This window comes from Mytilus trossulus, chromosome 1, assembly GCF_036588685.1.
Source record: "Mytilus trossulus isolate FHL-02 chromosome 1, PNRI_Mtr1.1.1.hap1, whole genome shotgun sequence".
In the NCBI taxonomy this organism is placed as follows: Eukaryota; Metazoa; Mollusca; class Bivalvia; order Mytilida; family Mytilidae; genus Mytilus; species Mytilus trossulus.
The window spans coordinates 13,043,146-13,067,346 of record NC_086373.1 but is presented as its reverse complement, the minus strand read 5'-3'; the positions used below and the strand labels follow the sequence as shown (position 1 = coordinate 13,067,346).

Below are 24,201 nucleotides of genomic sequence, written 5' to 3'. Positions count from 1 at the left end.
CATATGTTCAACAAATTATTAGATACCCATAAAATGTATCCTCCAGTATTGATTCTTCGTCTGTGGTCAGAGAAGGCATCTTCATTCTCATAGGACTGGCAACATCACTGGAGTCGGAGAACACTCTTCTCACTCTAGTGTTAACACATGGAGTTGATACCACAATACCATGTGACTTCTCAATCATAGACTGGCTGACTGATATACCCATATCCAACAATTGTACAATGTATGATCTACCTTTGCCATGACCAATCACATCTGCTAGTAGGCTCCTGTAACAAAACATGCAAGTACAGTTAGTAGATGATATATTCAACAAATTAAAAGTCACTAAGTAAACTCCAGGAATCATAGAATAGTACTAGTGGTGTCATAAAATTAAAAGAAGCACATAAATCATCATTTACATACTTTATAAGTGGCACAAGACAAAAAGAAGTTAAACAACACACATTCTTGATGTTTATGAGCGATGGATCTGAAATCCTATCACAATGTAACTTTTTTGGTAAGACTTGTATCTCCTGAGAAAAATGCTTAAATTTCATATATTGCCATTCTTATAAGGAATATATATTAAATATAACAATGGTTAAATAGTGGCTGATGAACGACAGTTTTGAAAATGTATCTCAAGTTCAGCATGCCTGCATGATGCTTGATATTAGCCTCTGATTTGAACCTGCTGGGAAAAAAGCAAAAAAAAATTACATGAGATAAACTGATAGTGGTAAACTAAATGCTGTAAAACAGGAGAGTAACAAGTATTTACAAAATTTTCTAAATTAAGCAACTAATTTTTGCATTATTCAAAGATACTTACTTCTCGCTGGTTAGTTCATCAAATAGTGTGAAATCCTCATCACTCCATTTGTCTCCTGTGGCACCAATACCAGACAATATACATGAAATGCCCTGAATGGGTAATTCTGTAAATTTTGTTAACAACTGTTTCAAACATGTTATTGAAGTTTCTTCTGAATTTCCATGATCTAAATAGAAAATATGGCACTTCTCTCTGTCAACTGATGTCACTTTGACTCGATACCATGTATCATCTTCAGAAAATTTTGCTGCACAAACCATTTGAGGTTCCAACTTTGTTATTTCATATTGCTTTTCAGATAAGTTAGAATAGAAATTGAACATATCATCCATTAAGGTGCTTATTTTGGTGGCATTTTCTTCTTTATTAACATAGAATTTACTTGGACTGTCACTATGGCTAACGGTTACTGAGATTCTTTCTCCATCTTTCAAAGTTACTAATTTCAAGTCTTTCAAACTATGTGTTACTGGTTCCTGTGGAGCTAAAATAAGATAAAAACAGAAATTATTCAACTGAAATAAATGATTTTATCATTATAGCAATGAAGCCAGATATAACTAGACAAGATAAATATTTGTATGGTGTGTAGGAATAATCTTCAAATAAACAAGTTGAACTGTTAGCTATTACTCACAAATAATGCACCCGCTTTAAATATTTGTTAAATAGGAAGTTTATGAGTGATGATAAAAGCATTAATATGAAGCGTTTTCCAGTTAATTCAGAAATTATTGTGACGTTTTTATTATAAATTCAAATAGTGCAACTTGGTTAGTATCACAATAATTAGAACTAGCAATTTGATATCTAATATATGCATCTTTATGCAGAATTTCCTGTAATCCACATCATTAATCTCACATTATTGTCCATTCTTCATAAATCGCTATATAAAAAAGAGTCTGCAATAATTTCTGAATTTTCATTACCAAATTTCAGGAAGCCCGTCATTACAGTTCCTAAGAAAAGTGTGACACAAGTTTTGTGGGACGGATGGACTGACAGACATAAACCAGTACACCATGTTCCTTAAAAAGCGGCCACAAGAATATTCTAATGTGTCCAAAATATGAATAACATATATTCCAAACGTGAGCAAAAACTGTGCAAAGTTTGAATAATGCTGAGGGGAATCCATTAGATTTACACAGGACACAGTGGTCAACACATGGCATATTACCCTGAAATTCTTCTTCAACTGTTTCTTCTGGGGTAATTTCTGAAAATCCAGTCTCATCAAGTGCGAGATTTGTGTCATCTGGGGAACATTCTGAGATTTCAGTCTGATCTAGTGTGAGATTTGGTTCATCTGAGATTCCAGTCTGATCTAGTGTGAGATTTGTGTCATCTGGGGAACCTTCTGAGATTCCAGTCTGATCTAGTGTGAGATTTGTGTCATCTGGGGAACCTTCTAAGATTCCAGTCTGATCTAGTGTAAGATTTGTGTCATCTGGGGAACATTCTGAGATTTCAGTCTGATCTAGTGTGAGATTTGGTTCATCTGAGATTCCAGTCTGATCTAGTGGGAGATTTGGTTCATCTGGGGAACATTCTGAGATTCCAGTCTGATCTAGTGTGATATTTGGTTCATCTGGGACACTTTCTGAGATTCCAGTCTGATCTAGTGTAAGATTTGTGTCATCTGGGGAACACTCTGAGATTCCAGTCTGATCTAGTGTGAGATTTGGTTCATCTGGGGAACCTTCTGAGATTCCAGTCTGATCTAGTGTAAGATTTGGTTCATCTGGGACACTTCCTGAGATTCCAGTCTGATCTAGTGTGAGATTTGTGTCATCTGGGGAACACTCTGAGATTCCAGTCTGATCTAGTGTGAGATTTGGTTCATCTGAGATTCCAGTCTGATCTAGTGTGAGATGTGTGTCATCTGGGGAACCGGCTGAGATTCCAGTCTGATCTAGTGCGAGATATTGTTCATCTGGGATACCTTCTGAGATTCCAGTTTGGTCTAGTGTGAGATTTGGTTCATCTGGGGAACATTTTGAGATTCCAGTCTGAACTAGTTTGAGATTTGGTTCATCTGGGACACCTTCTGAGATTCCAGTTTGGTCAAGTGTGAGATTTGGTTCATCTGGGGAACATTCTGAGATTCCAGTTTGGTCTAGTGTGAGATTTGGTTCTTCTGAGGAATCTTCTGAGATACTAGTCTGATCTAGTGTGAGATTTGGTTCATCTGGGGAACATTCTGAGATACTAGTTTGGTCTAGTGTGAGATTTGGTTCATCTGGGTAACCTTCTGAGATTCCAGTCTGATCTAGTGTGAGATGTGTGTCATCTGGGGAACACTCTGAGATTCCAGTTTGGTCTAGTGTGAGATTTGGTTCATCTGGGACACTTTCTGAAATTCCAGTTTGGTCTAGTGTGAGATTTGGTTCATCTGGAGAACCTTCTAAGATTCCAGTCTGATCTAGTGTGAGATTTGGTTCATCTACGTAACCTTCTGAGATTCCAGTCTGATCTAGTGTGAGATTTGGTTCATCTGGGGAATCTTCTGAGATTCCAGTCTGATCTAGTGGGAGATTTGGTTCATCTGGGGAACATTCTGAAAATCCAGTCTGATCTAGTGTGAGATTTGGTTCATCTGGGGAACATTCTGAAAATCCAGTCTGATCTAGTGTGAGATTTGGTTCATCTGGGGAACAATCTGAAAATCCAGTCTGATCTAGTGTGAGATTTGGTTCATCTGGGGAACCTTCTGAGATTCCAGTCTGATCTAGTGTGAGATTTGGTTCATCTTGGGAACATTCTGAAAATCCAGTCTGATCAAGTGTGAAATGTGTGTCATCTAATGAAGCAGTTTGATCTAACTTCTCTATGTTGTCTATCGACTCCTCTAGAGGAGACAATATGTCTGAAAAACCTGTTTGATCTAAAGTTAAATTAGTATCATCCATGGCCAATGACTTGAGGTCTAAAAATAAGGAATGAAGTGATATAAATGATATACGATTATAATGAAGGTTAATGTGACATAAATGATATATGCATGATAGTGAAGGTCGGTGTGATATAAATGATATATGCATGATAGTGAAGGTCGGAGTGTTATAAATGATATATGCATGATAGTGAAGGTCTAAGTGATATAATTGATATATGCATGATAGTGAAGGTTGATGTGATATAAATGATATATAAGTATGATAGTTAATTAGGTTCAGTCTCAAGCTCGAACCAATTTAAAAAAAAAAAATTTTAGCAGTAAAATTCCTTTTTTTTACTGATTTTTTTGTTGTTGTTGCGCAAGTTGGAATAATTTAGTGACACATGTCAAGGATTCATACACAAAATCCTTTCTCTTTCCATAACAATTGGTAGATCTTTCAGTCTTAATGAAATGAACAAGAAAGGAGAAAGTAATTCAAAGAAGGCATTTCATGAATAAAATGTGATATGGGGTTTAAGAAGTCATCTGATAATTTGCAAAAATAATGTCAATACAATGAGCATTTTTTACCTTGTCAGATATTCTGTATTTTTTTTTGGATTCAATGATAGCTTTTTACCTTTATGTTCTATTTTTAGCTGTGGCCATGTTTGTTCACGCACTGGAAACAAGAAAGAACATGCTGAAATGTCTCATGCTTTACGTTGATAGTCCTTAACTTAACATTATCAATGATTAATAAATATGGGGCCAAGGTCAGATAAACCAAGACAGACAGACATGTAAATCTTATTATTCTATACACCAAACATAGTTGATCTATTGCCATTTGTGTATTTTTGCTATTTTGTATACATGAAACAGACCAGGAGAACTTAACATTGACAAATCAACCATGAAAAAGAGGATAGGACTAATGATACCTGCGAGACAGACATGTACAGCTTATAATCTTTCCATCACCAATTACATACAGTTTTAAGAAACAATCAAAAACATACACACTTAACATTGATCAAAGAACCACGAAAATAAGGCCAAGGTCAAATGAAAGCTGCCAAACTGATGAGTACATTTTATGAACACCTTACAATCATTCCATATATCAAATAAATTTGATCTACTGCCAATAGTATTAGAAAAATCTCAAAGATAAATGGCATTCAAGAATAAAAATTCTTAAGGGTTCCTCAGAACCCAGTGTCTCGCCTACTTTTGCTGTAACTCCCAGGCTCAACAAAAATGAGGAAAACAATCAATAAAAATATTCCACTTGATACTATCTTTTGATTGTAAGAAGCTTCTGTCCAAGTTTGTTAAAAATTTCAGGATAGTTGATAAATCGAATAAATGTTTTAAATACTTTAACTGCAGACTGTATGTAATGTTAACTGGAAGAAAAACTAAGTCCATTTATAAGTAAAATACAGATACACAGGTACAAAATATTAACAAAATTTCCTTTATAGATTCTAGCTTTTGATCATAAACAAGCTTCTGTCCAAGTTTGGTACAAATTTAAAATAGTATAAGAAAGTTTTTTTAAAAATTAACCAGAGTGAATGTGTTGTTTCCTGGCAGAAAAACTAAGTCTATTTAAAAGTATAAAAAGGAAAAAATGGATTTATTTTTTTTACAAAATTTACTTCTGGATACTATTTTGTGATCATAAACAAGCTTCTGTCCAAGTTTGGTACAAACCCAGGATAGTTAAAGAAAGTTATTAAAATTTTAAAAACTTTAACCACAGAGTGAATGTAATGTTTCCCCGCAGAAAAACTAAGTCCATTTATAAATAAATTACAGAAAAAATGGAATTTTATTTTTACAAAATTTACTTCTGGATACTATCTAATGATCATAAACAAGCTTCTGTCCAAATTTGGTAGACATCCAGTATAGCTTAAGGAAGTTATTCAATTTTCAAAAACTTTAACCACAGAGTGAATATTTGTGGACGCCGCCGAGGACGACGACGGAATGTAGGATCGCTTAGTCTCGTTTTTTTTACTAAAGTCGAAGGCTCAACAAAAATGTTAACAAGAGTGCACATGTCTTATTCCCCCTTGATTTTATGTTGAAATTTATTTTATGTCAAGTCCTAAAGATAAAGATAAACAATTCTCAACCAACCATGAAAATTAGGTCAAGGCCACATGAACCCTGCAAGACTGACATGTATAGCTTACAATTATTCCATTCACTAAATAAAGTTGACCCCATGCTTTTATGAGAAAGAAATTTAATCACCGATCGACAATTGAAAAAGGTAAAGGTCGAGTGAACTGTCTGGCAGTCATGAAGACCTTGCAAAGAATCCAATTCCAAATAAACATAGTTATCCTGTTACTCAATATAAGATAAAATTTAAGTGACAAAAAAACAAATACATAAAACTATTTTTAATTCCTATAACTTACCCTCAGAGAGTTTTTGTGCATCTCCTGTTTCGTCAAGGACCATGACATCACCAGCTAGAACAGCAGCTGCAAGAGAATTTCTAAATAAATTATTTGGAAAATAAGGATATTTTCTGGAAAGATCAATTTCATTAAAGTTTTTACTGTTCTATGGGAAATTCCTATTCATTAGTGTGTTTTATATAGACAGAACATTATTTATAATACTTCCTTTACCCACATTCAAATATTTTTTACAATGTGATCAACATTGAGGTGTTCTTTGGATAACTGATTTTTTATAGCTCGTTCTTATGTTGTACTGTTATACCACTGACCCAGATTAGGGGGAGGGTCGGGATCCCATTAACTTGTTAAACCTAGCTGTATGTATGTGCCTGTCCCAAGTTAGGAGTCTGTTATTCAATGGTTGTCGTTTGTTGCTGTGTTACATATTATTTTTTTTACATTAATTAAACCGTTTCAGCCTTTCATAGCGGACTATGCAGTATGGAGTTCATTGTTGAAGGCCGTAGGATGTCTCATTGGCAATCATACAATTTCATTTCAAACTTTGATACTGTTGAACTATTTGAAGTGTACTAAAGCAACACCAAAAATAATCAGTTGGCCTTTTTGTTAGATAAGGGATTAATTTCTGTTTAGATTTTGTAAATATTTAATATAAACTGGTTAAACAACATTTAAAAAGAAGATACAATTCCCATACCTTTATCACCTAATTCTTGGTTCACATTTACACCACTATCTGTAAGCACAACTTTGTACAAATCTCCTATCTTTCCCATAAACGAAGCATTCAATTCTGTTGAATCCATCAGGGCTGTAAGTCTTGGCTCTAGTATGGTTGGGTCTACAGATTCACAACCATCTAAACAACAATGGAATGCCATAGCTGGGGACAGTATATCTTTGTGCAGCTGTTTAAGACTACTAACTGGTAATGTTTCCCCATTTCCATAATCAATGAAGGTGACAGTAACTTCTTGATCTTTTATGTCAGTCACAACTGCTCTATACCATGCTTCATCTTCAGAAAATTTACCACAGCAGAAGCTTCCAACTGATAGTGATGTTAGATTGACAGGTTGTAGTGTTGGACATAATGTTTGTAATAGGTCTGACATGGTTTGTAGTGTAGTTTCCTGACTTGACAATTGTAAATAAAATCCTTTGTCCTCTATAGCAGATATATAGACAAGTGTTTCTCCAACTGGTGTAAGCTGATCTTCAATAGATAATTTACTCTCTGTAGTGTTTGTAGAATCAGAGTTAGTTCTGGCTCTGGCATGTCCTGCTGTAATCAAACTCTCAGCTACATCTCCTTCCCCATTGGAAACAGATACTTCAGAATCGGTGGTAAAACTAACAGTTAACTCTTGGTCTACAACTGCTTCTTCAAAAGCTGTATTGGCCTCATCTGACCATTTATCTGTGACTGGTTCAACCCCAGACAAACAACTGTTTACAGCAAATGCAGGTAAAGTGGAGAATTCAGGTTTTAATAGTTTCAAATCTGACATATTGACACTTTCAGAATTACCATAATCTACAAAACAGACTGTTACTTTATCACCAAGGCTTTCTACAATGGCACGGTACCATGAATCATCCTCTGTATACTTTGTACAATAATATTGTCCCATTACAGCAGAATCTGTTCCCTCTCCTGAGTTCTCATTATAAGCTATTTGTAAACTACTGACTAATTTTTCCAAGGCGGCCTCTTCATCTGCAAACTGGATATAAAATTTGGACGGAGATATAACTGAGCTAACAAACGCAGAGACTGGATTTTTTTTATTTATAGATCTACTTGGTATAGAACTGTGTGAGCTACTTGGTTGTGAGCTTGATGGTATATCTGTGGTAGTTACTGGTTTAACTATTTCTACTGGACCTTCATCTTTTCTAGCCACTGCTGTGTTGATTAGTTCCTCTGCAATGTTTTTAGACCCCACTGTAATCTCTACAGTACATTCATCCTTGTCAAAAGACTTGACAAGACAAGTGACAGCATCGTCTACCAGACTTTCCATTATATCCTTAGAGTCAACATTCCAACCTGCTTGTAATGGTTTCACTCCAGCTAATTTACATCTAAATGCATATGCATTTGTACTTAACAATTCTGGAGTAGGTTTACGCAACTTTTCCATTTCTACTTTATCAGAGTTGCCATAGTCAATAAAACGTACACAACTTTTCCCAGCATCTATACTCTCAATGTAAGCTCTATACCAGGCATTGTCGTCTGTAAATTGAGCTATAACCTGCATTCCTACTTCTGCTTTCTCAACAGTAGAACTTGCAGATGGTCCTGATGTATATTCCTCTTGAATTTTCTCAACAAGTTCATTTAGACTATCAGTAGCCTCAGAGAGCTGAATCCAAAAACAATGTGGATTATCAATCCATGATACAAACACTTCTTTTGTTGTGTCTGGAGGTAGTGTAATACATGGGTAAGGGTTGATAACTTTTTGACTTCCTGGCGAAAATGTGGCATGACCCATTTCTACTAATTTGGCTGCAATGTCATCTTGTGTGTCAGTATCTTTCAACTCTACTTCATAAGTTCCAGACGATAGACTTATAAATTTCAATTCTGTATTTTTGTCAGTTGTTAATGTAGAGAAATCATCATTTGATTTTTCTGACCAAGATTTACCATTTGGCTTTAGATTGTTCATTGAGCATTTAATTCCCTGTACTGGCATACTATAGTATTGCTTTTTGATGGATTTTGCAGACGATTTCAATACTGTTTCTGTGTTTCCATAGTCAACAAATAAAACCTCTAAGTCATCTCCTTTACTGCTTATAATTTCTGCTCTGTACCATTGTTCATCTTCAGAAAATTTGGCAATACATGGCATCTGTATTTCTGGTTTGTCAAGATTCAAGTCATTACCAGTAATACTGTTGTATTCTTTGTTCATATTTTCCGACATTTCTTCAAAAGCAGGTACTTGATCCAAACTCTGGCACCAGAATTCACCTGGGTTATTTGAATAGACAACACTAACAGTTAAAGATTTCCCAAGTACAAATTTCTGAGACACAAATCTATTCAAGTTTTTATGTGTCCATTTATCATCACCATCACCACCACCACTATGGATCACTGCAGGGCTTCCTGATGGTTTAACATCCCAACTATCTCCATTTCCTTTTCTGTCTGTAACTGGTTTAGCTGCTGGTGGGCTTGATGTAGTATCTCCCCAATCTTCATCAGCAGAAGCTTGAACTGTATTACCACCAAAACCTCCACCTCCAAATCCCCCACTTCTGCCACCTCCCCTGTCTCCTCCAAATCCTCCCCCTCTGTCACCACCAAAACCTCCTCCTCGGCTACCACTGTCGCCACCAAAACCTCCACCTCTTCCACCTCTGTCTCCACCAAATCCTCCTCTACCACCTTGGTCACCACCACCTCCTCTGCCACCACCAAATCCACTATCTCTGCCACCTCTATCTCCACCAAATCCACCTCCTCTGCCGCCTCTGTCACTACTAAAACTTCCTCCTCTACCACCTCTGTCTCCACCAAATCCACCTCCTCTACCACCTCTGTCTCTACCAAATCCACCTCCTCTGCCACCCCTGTCTCCACCAAAACTACCGCCTCTTCCACCTCTGTCACCACCAAATCCACTATCTCTGCCACCTCTGTCTCCACCAAAACTACCTCCTCTACCACCCCGATCCCCTCCAAATCCACTAGAACGTCCACTATCATCTCTGTCACCACCAAAGCCACCTCTGCTTCCACCACGTCCTCCTCGGTCTCCTCCAAAACCTCCTCTACTGCTACTGAATCCTCCATCATTACTGTCTTCTCTTCCAAACCCATTACTTCTTCCTCCACGTCCACCTCTATCACCTCCAAAACTGCCTCTTCCTCCTCTATCGCCTCCAAAACTGCCTCTTCCTCCTCTGTCACTTCCAAAACTTCTACTTCCACCAAATCCAGCACTGGTATTTGTAGTTGATGCTCCATCTCCCCAGTCGTCATCTGTTTTTGTTGATGCACCAAATCCACTACTTCTATCTCCACCACCAAACCCTCCACGTCCTCCTCTGTCTCCACCAAACCCTCCTCTTCTTCCACCTCTATCCCCACCGTCACCATTTCTGTCTCCACCCCCAAATCCTCCTCTTCCTCCTCTATCACCACCATAACCACCTCTGCGGCCACCTCTACCAGAATCTTCATCCCGTCCACCAAAGCTACGACTGGCTGCACCAAAGCCTCTACCTCCATCAGAGTCACCAAACCCACCAACTTTCACCTTCATATCATTATTGCCAGACATTTCTACAGATCTGTTTCTTCCACGATCATCTGATTGCTCTGAACAAAGTGAATTTGACATACTGCCAAATTTGAGATTTAAGCTTTCTCCTGGTAATGTCGTCATCTCTACTGAGTATCTATCTTCTTCCTTGTTCCATTTCTTGAAAACTGTGTTAAAGTTTTGGTCAAGTGTCAAATCTTCAAATTGTGTAATGTGTTCTGGTGGCCAATACCCTTGTGAGGGAGCAATTCCTGAAATGATATAAATATGATTATAACAATTGGCTTAATGTAAATGTTAGTTTAACAAGAATGTGTCCAAAGTACATGGATGCCCTATTTGCACTATCAATTTCTATTTTCAGTGGACCGTGAAAATGGGATAAAATCTCTAATTTGGCATTAAAATTAGAAAGATCATATCATAGGAAATATGTTTACTAGGTTTCAAGTTGATTGGACTTCAACTTCATGAAATACTACCTTGACCAAAAACTTTAACCTGAAGTGGGACAAACAGACTAACGAATGGACGCACAGACCAGAAAACATAATGCCCATAAATGGGGCATAAAAACGATATTGAAGAGATGCTTGTGGTCACAAATGCTAGTGTTAATGAACAAAACTTTCATCAAGTTAGAAAGAAATCAGCCAAGTTACCTAGTAATTTCAGGGATAGCCAACTATGCAGTATGGGCTTTGTTCATTGTTGAAGGCTGTGCTTTGACTTACAGTTGTTAATTTCTGTGTCATTTGGTCTCTTGTGGATAGTTGTCTCATTGAAATCATACATTTATGTTTTTCCTTTTTTATAGCAACACTTCATTACAATGCTGTCAAAAATGCAAAAGGAACTATAGCAAACCTAGTTTGATAGGTTGACTCCTAATTTGACCCTTAAAATAAGTCTGATTCAAGTTGTTTGCTGCAAACACTACAGTTATTATCTGGATTTTTATTTTTATAAAGAATTTCTTTCAGCAATTTCTTAACCAGATGCTCCGCAGGGCGTAGCTTTATACGACCGCAGAGGTTGAACCCTGAACGATTGGGGCAAGTATGGACACAACATTCAAGCTGGATTCAGCTCTAAATTTGGATTGTGATTTAATAGTTGACACAGCATAGGTTTCTGATACAGAATGAATGTGTTCTAATGAACTTAAACTTTTGTTTTCTCTTAGAGCAATTCACTATGCTGTTGAATATTAATCCTCTCAAAAAAATGTTTGAAGAAATTTTCTTTTTATTTATGAAATTTCAAATGAGAAAAATTGAACCCAATTTTTAATGACATCCCCCTTTCCCTTATTCCAAAACTAATCTCAATTAAAATATTCTAATGGAGTTTGCAACAATAACTACTCATTTAAATACACCATAAAATATTAAGATGTAAAAAAACTGCTTGTTATCACTGAATGGTAAAGATTATTTAAATTTATCAGTTGGTAGTAAAAAGTGAATATACATTGTATATTGTATATAACAAAGATTTAAGTTGATGCTGGACAAAGAAAGATAACTCTAATTAAAAAAAATTCTTGCAATAAGATATTTCTTGCTTCCTATTCTGGACAAAGAAAGATAACTCTAATTAAAAAGAAATTTGCTATTTCACAATATTGTGAAATTAGATATGTCTTGCCATTGCACAATACTGTGCAATTGAAAAGACTTGCTATTGCACAATACTTAATATAATAATTTTAGATCCTGATTTGGACCAACTTGAAAAATGGGCCCATAATCAAAAATCTTAAGTACATGTTTAGATTCAGCATATCAAAGAGGCCCAAGAATTTAATTTTTGTTAAAATCAAACTTAGTTTAATTTTGGACCCTTTGGACCTTAATGTAGGCCAATTTGAAAACGGGACCAAAAATGAAGAATCTACATACACAGTTAGATTTGGCATTTCAAAGAACCCCATTTATTCAATTTTTGATGAAATCAAATAAAGTTTAATTTTGGACCCAGATTTGGACCAACTTGAAAACTGGGCCAATAATCAAGAATCTAAGTACATTTTTAGATTCAACATATCAAAGAACCCAACCGATTCATTTTTTGTCAAAATCAAACTAAGTTTAATTTTGGACCCTTTGGACCTTAATGTAGACCAATTTGAAAACATGACCAAAAGTTAAGAATCTACATACACAGTTAGATTCGGCATATCAAAGAACCCCAATTATTCAATTTTGATGAAATCAAACAAAGTTTAATTTTGGACCCTTTGGGCCCCTTTTTCCTAAACTGTTGGGACCAAAACTCCCAGAATCAATACCAACCTTCCTTTAATGGTCATAAACCTTGTGTTTAAATTTCATAGATTTCTATTTACTTATACTAACGTTATGGTGCGAAAACCAAGAAAAATGCTTATTTGGGTCCCTTTTTGGCCCCTTATTCCTAAACTGTTGGGAACTAAACTCCCAAAATCAATACCAATCTTCCTTTTGTGGTCATAAACATTGTGTTTAAATTTCATTGATTTCTATTAACTTAACCTAAAGTTATTGTGCAAAAACCAAGAATAATGCTTATTTGGGCCCTTTTTGGCCCCTAATTCCTAAAATGTTGGGACCAAAACTCCCAAAATCAATACCAGCCTTTCTTTTATGGTCATAAACCTTGTGTTAAAATTTCAAAGATTTCTATTCACTTTTACTAAAGTTAGAGTGCGAAAACTGAAAGTATTCGGACGACGACGACGCCAACGTGATAGCAATATACGACGAAATTTTTTTCCAAATTTGCGGTCGTATAAAAATGCTTGTTTTTGGCCCTATATTCCTAGACTGTTTGCCCCATAACCCTTAAAATATATCCCAACCTTTTATTTATGGTATTAAACATTGTGGTACAATTTCAGACCAGTAGAAATACTTTTACACAACTTATTGTCCTGAAACTACATAAATGCTTGTTTTTTGGACCTTTGGATCCCTAATTCCTAAACCTTAGGAACCATAATCCCCAAGTTTCCTTTCTTGGTTATAAACATTGTGTTAAAATTTTAATGATTTCTGTTTACTTATACTAAAGTTATTATCTGGAAACCATCCATCTTCGGACAATGCTGACGATTACGAATATGATGATGTCGTAATACCAATATTTTTTGCGGTCGTATAAAAATACATGAAACTTTAAAAGAAAAAACCCTTGGATGTATCAATATGACCCTTTCCATGGTATAATTTTGATGACTTGATGTATAATGTTTACCTGATAAACCACAAAATATTGCTTGAGAAGGTAAGTTTAAATGTTTAGGTTGTACCATCTTTAATCCATCTCTTTCCTGACATTCTGTATTACCATAATCTATGAACAACACCTCCACAAGGTTCTTTCCAGCAAGGAGACCTGAAAACAAAAAAGTTGGAAAAATCAAATTCAAACTTGTCTAATTCACTGGAGAATAAAACATTGGAGCCTGTCCATCATCCTTACTGTAAATCCTGTTCTATAAAACAAGTGAAGAATTTGATTTAAGGGGGCTTGAGGGTATAAATCATTTTTTTTTTATAGGATTTAGCTATATTTTTTTTATAAATGACATTTCACATACTTAATAGACATGAAATAAAAAAAATGGGGTCACTGTTCATTTAAGCTCACATTCTGCCTCTGAAAGAAGCATACATTTTTGTTAATGTCCTTTTTTCTGTTGAACTAATAGGAGAAATAGAGGTAATATCCATAACAAAAATAACCTCATTACAGAAATCGCTTAAATTTTACAATTAGGGACGACATCAGAAGATCGATGTAGGATAAAAACTATCTGGACCAAAAACATTAACCAAAACTTAAACCTGAAAAGGGACAGACAGAAGCACAGCCCAGAAAACAGAGATAATTTGGAGCTTTTTCAATGATAAACTTTTTAGAAGTCAAGTGGGGCCAAATTGAACCGATTTTTTTGGTCGATTGTTGTACCATATTGTAAAATAATAACTAATAGTGTAATAAATAAAATTTGTCATGAAAAAAACAAATGTTTAATTTTTTGCTGAAACTTTTTGTACCCAAAAGCCTCCTTACGTGTTACGTTTTGATGACAATTTGAACCAACTATTGCTTTCTTTAACAACATACTTTCTTCTTAAATTTGTCTTTAATTTTTCGGAATGACCAAATTTAATTAATAATGCAATGATTGTATAAATCACAAATAAAGAGAGAAAATATTGATGATTCAGCAAAAGTCCCATGAAGACAAATTGACAAAACAGGGGCTATATAATCAGACTAAGGCCAAAATAATATATGTCTGGTTACCTGACCAACCTTGCTTTTGAGCGCAAATCTTAAAAGTAATTTTTTAGAGTCATACAGTGAAAAATTTCACAACTATTTTCAATTGAAATATTTTAAACAAGATATCAAATTGGTTGGAATTACTTCTAATTGTTTTCAAAATATGTAGCTCTATGTATGCCTTGTAACAAACCTGTAACTTTAGCTCTGTACCAAGAATTATCAGCACTAAATTTAGCTAAACATGGCTGTCCTAAACGAATATCTCCTATACAATCATCATTGGGTCCAAGTTTTTTACAATGATCTTCTAGAGATTGCATGATTTCATCCAAGTGAGTAGCAAATTTCTTCATCTGACAGTGAAAGTGTTCAGGGTCAATAACATGAGTCACCATAACCTCTTCTGCTGAATACAGGGAGACAACCGTAGGCTGATAGTCATCTAGGGAATCTGCAAAACTGTAAATTAAAAAGTTCAAAGCATAAATTTGTTTTCTTTTGAGTACATTTTGTGGCTAGTGAACTACTTATTTTCTCAGTAAATGTATCAGTAAAATAGAACTTCATCTTTTTTTAATCTCTCATTAAAAATGAAAGAAGTCATGGTGACTGTAATGCAGTGGATGTTGTTTGTTGATGTGTTACATATTTGTGGTAAATTCATTTTTTGAACATAAATGAGGCCCTTAGTTTTCCTGTTTGAATTGTTTTATATTTGTTATTTTATGGCCTTTTATAGCTGACTATGCGATATGGTCTTTGCTCAATTTTGAAAGCTGTACAGTGACCTATAGTTGTTAATTTCTGTGTCGTTCGGTCTTTTGTGTAGAGTTGTCTCATTGGCAATTATACCACATCTTCTTTTTTATATGGCTCTCTAGTGGAGCCTAATTACTAATTTGTACCTGTAATACAAAGAAATCAAAATGGACAAATGGAAAAAACAGCAGTTATCTGCAAAAGAGCAGAATATTAAATGTCTCTCTTTATTTGAAATTAAGTCATTTCGTTTGTTTTCCAGCATAGAGTTGATACATGTAACTGTTATCATGCTTACCTTGTATTAGAAACATGATTTGACATTGCTGGTCTTGGAATTCTAGGAACAGATGGCTGTCCTTTCAACTTCTGAAGTATTCTTCCATTATTAGGGTGACTAGTTAACTCGACTTCAAAAAGAGGAAATGAAAAATCTGAAACAAAAATCAAAACATTTGAAATTAAATACATTCAACAATTTCTTCTGAAGTAACAATAACTATCCAAAACATTTGAAATTAAATACATTCAACAATTTCTTTTGAAATAACAATACCTATCATGGTTGTTTACTAAAAACTTGTATGTTTTACTTTTATCTACATGTACCTATGAACATGATGAACAACAAATAAAGCTGAATAATTTTGTTTGTTTATATGAATGACGAACTTTTAATATTTCACTGGTTTTGTTACAGTAACTCGTTGCGTTTTATATTGTTTGAGTAGACTATAAATCCTATTTTATTACTCAGCCAAATTTGTTGACATGTACATGAATGTGTGCACCAGAACAGCCATGCTTATGAAAAACAAATATTCACATTTATTTATCACTAAAAATTGATACCAGATTTTTGGTATTACAACTATTTGAGAAGATCTTCCCCAGTCTGCTAGCTATTGCTTAAATTAAAACTGCCATTACAGCTTACCTTTCTTCATCTTTATCAGAACCTCAACTACTTGATTCATCAGCACACTTTCTACAGTTTCCTTAGTCAATCCAGTACTCGAGCTAGGAAGCTGACAAAGAATACATTGTTGAGGCATCACTGCAAAACTTTGTAGCAATTCTTTCAGATTATTCAAATTTGAGGTTGTTGAATCTCCAAAGTCTGCAAAGCTTACTTCTATTTTGCCTTGTTCTAAACCTGTCACAATTCCTCTGTACCAACCTCCATCAACATATTTCGTACAACAAACATCTCCTACTCCTATACTTTTCATCACGCCTTGTGACATACTATAATTTTCGTAGTTGGCATGAAGTTTCTGTTGCAATTCACCAATTTCACTTGCACATTTTGTCATCTGAGCAAAAAACTGGTTTGTAGACTTCATTGCTGTCACACATACAAGTAATTTTTGACCAACTGTTACTTGTGGTCCTGGAATCATAACTTGTTCTTTTTTAGGTGTCATTTTAGAATTCTGTATTATTCTTTCATTACTACCTTTTCCAACTCCTAACAATTCTGCATTTATGTATCGGTCTAATTCGGGATCTTTTGTATCGTGCAAATCTAATTGAAAAATTGCTCCGCGCTTGGCAGTCACTTTAGCTATCAATGGTTCCTTGCTTTCAAATTCAGACAAAAGTCTGATCTCTTTATCAGACCAATTTTTTTCTTCTATCTTTGTGGAATCTACTGTACATTCAAGAGCTTGTGATGGTATCGGCATACTACGTGGAGAAATTTCTCTAACCTGTGAATTACTAACCAATTCTTCAAATCCAAAATCAACAGCAAGCACTAACACATTGTCACTTTGAGCACTTTTTATTACTGATCTATAACACGCACCATCACTTAATTTTGCAATACAAGGTGAACCAACATTTATACTTGACAAACTACGACTAGATTCAAATTCCTGAGATATTTTATCCATCAGACTGTCAATAATTGGAGCGTTTTCAATTATCTGAACATAAAATCTTCCTGGATGAAAAACATGTGATATACAAATATCAAAATCCTTGTTTAAATCTATTGGCAAAGGCTCAAATGCTTGGACTTCTATACTTTCAGAATCAGATAGTTTTTCTATTTTATCTATTTCAACTTTGTATTCATCACTAGACTTGGAAATAACTGTCAGAATTACACCATCTTCATCTGAAGTAAGTTCCTGAACTTTTTCATCTAATGTATTGCTTTTTAACTTGCTTCTTGTGTAACAACATTTAAATCCTTGGATTGGTAACTGACAGAACTTTTCAGGAATCACCATTAAATCAACAAGACTTTTTGATTCTGAATTTCCATAGTCAACAAACTGAACTAGACATTTATCACTGGTAATTCCCAAAACTTTTGACCTGTATGGGACAGCATCTTCACTAAATTTTGCTATACAACAAGTGCCACGTTTGGCCTGTGGTAATGGTTGAGCCTCAGTCTCTGCGTAATCTGATATGTCTTGCATCAAGTTTTCAAGATTTACTTCAAACTGCTTTAACTGTATCCAGAATTTATTTGCACTGTCAACATATGCTATGTATGCCTTGTAGCTTTCACCTGGTGTTAAATTCATTGTTGCCAAGTTTGTTCCAATCGTCCCATTTTCCTTTGAGCCAAACTGATACTGGCCGGATTCAGTATTTAATGCAATAACATAACCACTGCTTACTATATCAGTTACTTCTGCGGTAAATTCTTTATTTAGCAGATCCTCTTGTATCTTTTCTTTATCCCCATTTGACCAAGTGTTACCGTCAGTTGGATGTATGTCTTCCAAAACACAATTTACTGCCAAACCAGAATATTGCTTTAACTCTGTTGGGGCAAGTCTTGCATCGCTAATGTCAACGACTTCTGAATTTCCATAGTCAATGAATAATACGGAGAGCGAGTTATCGTTCGTGGACAATACTTTTGCCCTGTACCAATTTTCATCTTCACGATACAATGCAAGGACAATATCATTTACCACACATGCGTCAATTGGCCTAGAGGCGTTGGCTGCTTGTGTGACTTTCTCTGACAGACTGTCAACAACTTCTGCATCACAGAATTGGCCGTATCCGATGCAGCCTCCCGTCTGAAATTCCACGTGGGTTATTAAAACGGGTACAAGTTTCCCAATTGAAAGATTAACGTTTGCCATTCTTACAGAATATATATATTGGAGTATTTCAATGTATAGGGCATAGTTTGGTCGAACTTGAACACTTAATATATAAGTTTTCTTGTTTCGTTTTGTCGTGTGCCAAAAAATATTCTTTTTCTTCTTCCATGACAGTTTATTAATCACGTGGTTCAGTAACTGTTCCCGCGAAATATTGGGAAAAACTAAAGCCTGGAAAAACCATCGAATTGTATACTTTCCCCCTCTGTTTAAGCTCTATATAATCCCTAATGATTATTCAAACAATCTGTTTATTCGTTTGTTTAATATTTTGCTGAATTTTAAACTAAATTGAAACAACATAGAGACATAATAACAATATCAAATAAACTATTATAGAAAAGACCGTAATGGGGAAAAAGTGCAAAATAAAGGACAAACCTCAAGAAAAATAAAAAATAGAGAAAAATACGTGTAGGCCAATGAATTACAGGATAGAGAATAATGGGGTGCAAAAATATAAAGAAAAGAGAGAAAAAAGAAATGTGCATATCGCTGTGTGTGTTTATTCAACATTGGCTTGAGGTCTGCTAGAACGTACGTTATCATAATGAATCTACAGTTAGTTTTACCAGAGACATATTGTTATAAGGTCTCTGCTATAACAGTCAAAGTGAGGAATAGGAGGGGAGGGGGTTTGGTTGATTTCTCACAAAACATGTTTAACTCCGCCGTATTTTATGCGCATGTCCAAAGTCAGGAAACTGAGAATAGCACCGCCGTTTTTTTTTTTGCGCCTGTCCAATTTTTGATTTGGGACAGGCGCAGAAATGCGACGGGGTTAAAGATGTTTAAATTTGAGATCGCAACCAACCCCTACATCTTCAGCCAATGTGGAATAAACACGCAATTTCATTTAAACTCAGTATAAACATATGTTCAAATACAGTTATGCATTGGCGGATTCGAAACATTGGTTTCCATCTTTTTCGTAACACACACATATTTTTTTACAGTTAGTTAGTATGTTGTTTAGTTGCCATCTCGTCAGTGAAGTCAGTTTATCCATGCCTTCTGTTGATTCATGTATATTGTGTTGTTTAGTTGCTGTATACACCCTAACATAAGTACTCTGGAAACTTAGTTATACAAGGCAAGAATATCGGTTACTGTTGGAACAATTATTTCATTACCTGTTTCGCATTTATCTCTAGTTTAATATTGATCACTAAGAATGAATATTTTTTTTTATTCATTTTCACATATATGTTACATTTGCATTTTTTTTTTATATCTACCGCGTTTTTTTTCTTTTTCTTACTTTTTAAAATGGTAGACAACGTCATGCATCCACTCAAATTATCATAAAGTCACATCCAAAATGACCGTAAAAGGTTAATTTTACCGTTACTACCATCCACCCATCAGGTTAAGAGAAGAAACCCATTAGGAACACATGCACATATTAGTTTTTCGGTGTAATTTTTAAGTTGTCTTGGAAACAAAGTTTACCATCTAGGAGTAAATATCCAATTTTGACTAATTATAAAAACAAGAATATGTGATATAGTTACCCATGAAACAACTCTCCACCAAAGACCAATTAGCATCGGTGCATTACGTTTGCGCGCATTACCATTACATTTGCGCGCAGTTTTTGATTACAATTGCGCGATTTTTTTTGACAGGTAAACTCAGGTAAAATACAGGTAATAATACTTACTCGAGCAAGATAAGTCCGTTTTATTATGCTAGCACTAAACCCTAGAAATATATACAGATGAAAATGTTAAAACATAGCTATTATCTTTAATAAAGGTAAAAGTATTGATAAATTCATTACGTTACATGTCGGTACGTGCCGAAACTCAGCTATGTTTGTACCTTTGTGTAACTTAACAAAATAATTAAAATTAAAAGTGGAAAGACTTAATAATATTCAGAACAAAAACAATAAGCCTTTCCACAGAAAAGTGGAAAGACTAATAATAATCAGAACAAAACAATAAGTCTTTCCACAGAAAAGTTTGATTTAAACTTTATTTATATACTGAGTGCCAATGAAACGCAACACTTTAGTTTTACAAAAAATCTTATAATTTTTATTTTATTTATATTAGAACTTTGTATAGTTGGTTGAAAATGACTTTAAAGACAATTCTCGACAACTTTACGGTTGAGTTATTTTTGGAACAAATGCGAAGTAAGGGTTATTTTGAACGGACATAAACCGAGTTTACCGCTTTTCAACATACGCACCATTTGCACGATTTTGTCATGTAAAGCCTGGCTAATGTCATGAATTTTCCCGCCCTTATTGTTAAGAAACTGCAATAAACATCTGAGTAAATGGCCGGACTTTCTGACAACCGGCGACATGCAGTTTTGGGCATGATCCAATGAAGCATTTCACAGCATTGAATTACAAGAAGACTGAAGTTGTAGCCTCTACAATAACCAAAATCATCTACAAATTCAACCAACATGGATCATTCATAGATAATCCACATCCCGGGGTACAAAAAGCAAAGAAACGCCAAGCAAGACCGATACATTTGGTCTTTAAAATATCCGATATCGACTCTGATGGCTGTCCAAAGGTCACGAGAGTTCAATGGTGGTCACGGTAGAACCTTTGGAGCAATTTCAGTAAAGCACCATTTACGCAGAAATTGTTAAAGAACACTACAGTCTTTCCTTAGTGACATCTAAAGGGTCGTCTGCCGTAAACATCGCATTCTGTAGACCAAAAATCATTCATTATGTACCAAAAAACGTCAGTGGTGGTAACATAGACATTTGAAACCCGCCTTGGCCAAAAGTTATGCTTTTCGGCGGATTTTGGCCCGATCGAGCAAATTTTTCATCAGATTTGACACGGTTTAGATTATGAAAACCACCACCAATATCATAAAGTCAGCTTGAGTTTGCTTTGCGGTATAGTATACAAGTGGAATAACATTCCTCGGGATCACATTAAACGTCCGGGATGATCAATTCCACGACACTGTCGAGATTGCGCTGCACCACGGGGCTGTAACATTTTTTGTTAGGACTGTGAGTTGATGATTCTACATTGGATGTTTCGTTTACCTATTGCGCCCGAAAGATGATAATGAAACATTTTTGTTTTATATCGATCTATTGTTAAAATTGTCAATTTTTAAGAACAATTTATTTTAGAAGATTATCATTTCTAGTATAAATTTTATTTTTGAAAAAACAAGTGTTGCGTTTTAATTGGCACTCAGTATTTATCTTTACCTGAGTTTACCTGTAAAATGAATGCGCGCAAATGTAATCGAAAGCTGCGCGTAACATAGACATAGACATAGACATTAACAACTATCAGTCTATGGAAGAAGCGTATCGATAAAAACTTTTCTTATATCAATGAGCGATATTGTCTAATATCAATTGTAAACATGCAGACATTTCATGCGGAAAATGTTGTTTTTGGCAACGAAAAATTAAGTAAATACTAACTTTTAAACTTATTGTTCAAATATAAACAACAATTGAGTCTAAATATACATTCAGAAGTTAGCTAAACGCTAACGTTTATGTCCGTGTAAAATTTGAAGTGCTGTGTTTTTCTTATATACATAAATAAGCAATGCGACACTTTTAAAATATCAATGCGATACTTTTAAAATATCATAGCGGTGTTTTTGTTATATCAATATTAGCACTTATTAGTATCAATATTTGGCTGTTGTACCCATATTTTTACAATTTTACCCATTATGTCTGTTTTGTTTACGCAACGTTGTAAATATGACAGAATTTGACGAGACTGTCATACACGTGAGAGGTTAAAAGCGCTATAAAACCAGGTTGAATCATCCATTTTCAAAATGTAAAATTGCCAGTACCGATATGGTTAAATAAACAATATCGTAATCAAATAGCTAAGTATCAAATTATTGTTCACATACTATATAACATTAATTTTTAGCAATTTTATAATGAACGCACCGAAATAATATATATCTGATATACTCGCAATGCATGCATTTAAGACTTTCTTTATTGATAAAAATGAAACTAACTTGTGACAAAGGTGAATCATACTGTTCTCGTTCAGATTGATTCGACAAAATCTGACCTGAACTTTTGAATCTCCTTTTTTTATACAAATTAGACTGTTGGTTTTCCTGTTTGAATGGTTGAACACTAGTTTTTTTTTCCTATATAGCGTGGTGCTTGCTGTGAGTCAAGGCTCCGTTAAACTTTGATCTATAATGGTTTATCGAAACAAATCATTATACTTTGTGGAAAGTTGTCTCATTCGAACTCATGCACCATCTTCTTATATCTGTAAATCTTTAAAATATCCCTTTATAAATAACTGCTCTCCAGACCTCCAAAAACGTCATTTGGGTGCTGAATCTTTTGTACAGTGCAATATTAACTAGTACACTTCTTAAACTTTAACGGTATCGACAGTTATGATGGTACAAGAACGATTACGTCAATAAAAATACCAAATAAACAGCACTGAAAGATCTAAATTTATAATTCTAGTATGACGTCGCTTTGTAAACAACACTGTGACAAAATTCTCGATAGATCTATACTTAGCGCAGACTCAGAGGTATACATAATAATTGCTGTTATGTACAATAAACCTTCCGCGTAAATCTACATCCATTGGAACCTATTTGCAGACCCGTTTCCGATTTTATTGTTTTAAAAAGTGCAATTAAAAAAAAAATAACTATTATTCTTATTTGGATACATAATAAAAAGAAGAAATGCACTTGTAAGAGCTCGGAGAAATCAACAGGATAAAATTCGAATATCACGGCCCAATCCATGTATAAATTTCCAACAATCTATGGCTTCAATGAATTATTTCTAAAATATAGAAAATATGTATACACATTTGGATTCGAGCGTCACTGATGAGTCTTTTGTAGACAAAACGCGCGCTTGGCGTTTACATCTTATCTATTTGTTTTCTAAACATTTTTTTTAGCATTCATTGTAGAAAAAAGTAAAAACACAAAAATACCGAACTCCGAGGAAAATTCAAAAAGGAAAATCCAAAATCAAAAGGCAAAATCAAAAGTCCAAACACATCAAACGAATGAATAACAACTGTCATATTCCTGACTTGGTACAGGCATTTTCTAATGTAGAAAATGGTGGATTTAATTAATTTATAACAAGCGATACGGATTGTTATTTTGCACTAAGAAATGTAAGCGCATTTATACGATCGGTTACTAGTCAAAAACTAAGGTCAAATCTCTGGCAACAAAACAGCGGAATGTCCTCGCTGATGTCGCGATGTAAAAACATTAACGGTACCAATTTTCCTGCACCAGATGCGCATTTCGACAATACACGTCTCTTCAGCGATGCTCGTAGCCAAAATATTTGAAATCCAAAGCTTATATAAAAGACGAAGAGCTATAATTCAAAAGGTTCAAAAAGTATAGCCAAATCCGTGAAAGGAATCAGAACTTTGCATGAGGGAGATACATTCCATAATTTATAATAATTTCTAAAAATTTGCTACAGAAAATTTAAATAACACAAAAAATCCGTATTTACATGCCAGTACCAGTACCAAGGAACTGGCTACTAGGCTGGTGATACCCTCGGGAACTAACAGTCCACC

General features: G+C 34.8%; 1 protein-coding gene across 2 annotated transcripts in view; it reads right to left on the bottom strand.

The window, feature by feature from the left end:
- The window catches only part of LOC134715596 (uncharacterized), a 29,703-nt gene extending 10,931 nt beyond the window's left edge, over positions 1 to 18,772 (bottom strand). Inside the window, exons 1-9 of one of the 2 annotated variants that reach the window (XM_063577884.1) lie at positions 16,433 to 18,772; positions 15,794 to 15,929; positions 14,927 to 15,195; positions 13,696 to 13,836; positions 9,750 to 10,709; positions 6,867 to 9,716; positions 6,158 to 6,223; positions 827 to 1,313; positions 27 to 275 (exon numbers count right to left, since the gene is read on the bottom strand). In XM_063577884.1, coding sequence (XP_063433954.1) covers positions 27 to 275; positions 827 to 1,313; positions 6,158 to 6,223; positions 6,867 to 9,716; positions 9,750 to 10,709; positions 13,696 to 13,836; positions 14,927 to 15,195; positions 15,794 to 15,929; positions 16,433 to 18,611 — 7,337 coding nt within the window. In that variant the 5' untranslated portion in view covers positions 18,612 to 18,772. Of the gene's footprint in view, positions 1 to 26; positions 276 to 826; positions 1,314 to 6,157; positions 6,224 to 6,866; positions 10,710 to 13,695; positions 13,837 to 14,926; positions 15,196 to 15,793; positions 15,930 to 16,432 lie in introns of both variants that reach the window. The other variant, XM_063577874.1, reaches the window with a different exon arrangement.
- Between the last annotated feature and the right edge of the window lie 5,429 nt (positions 18,773 to 24,201).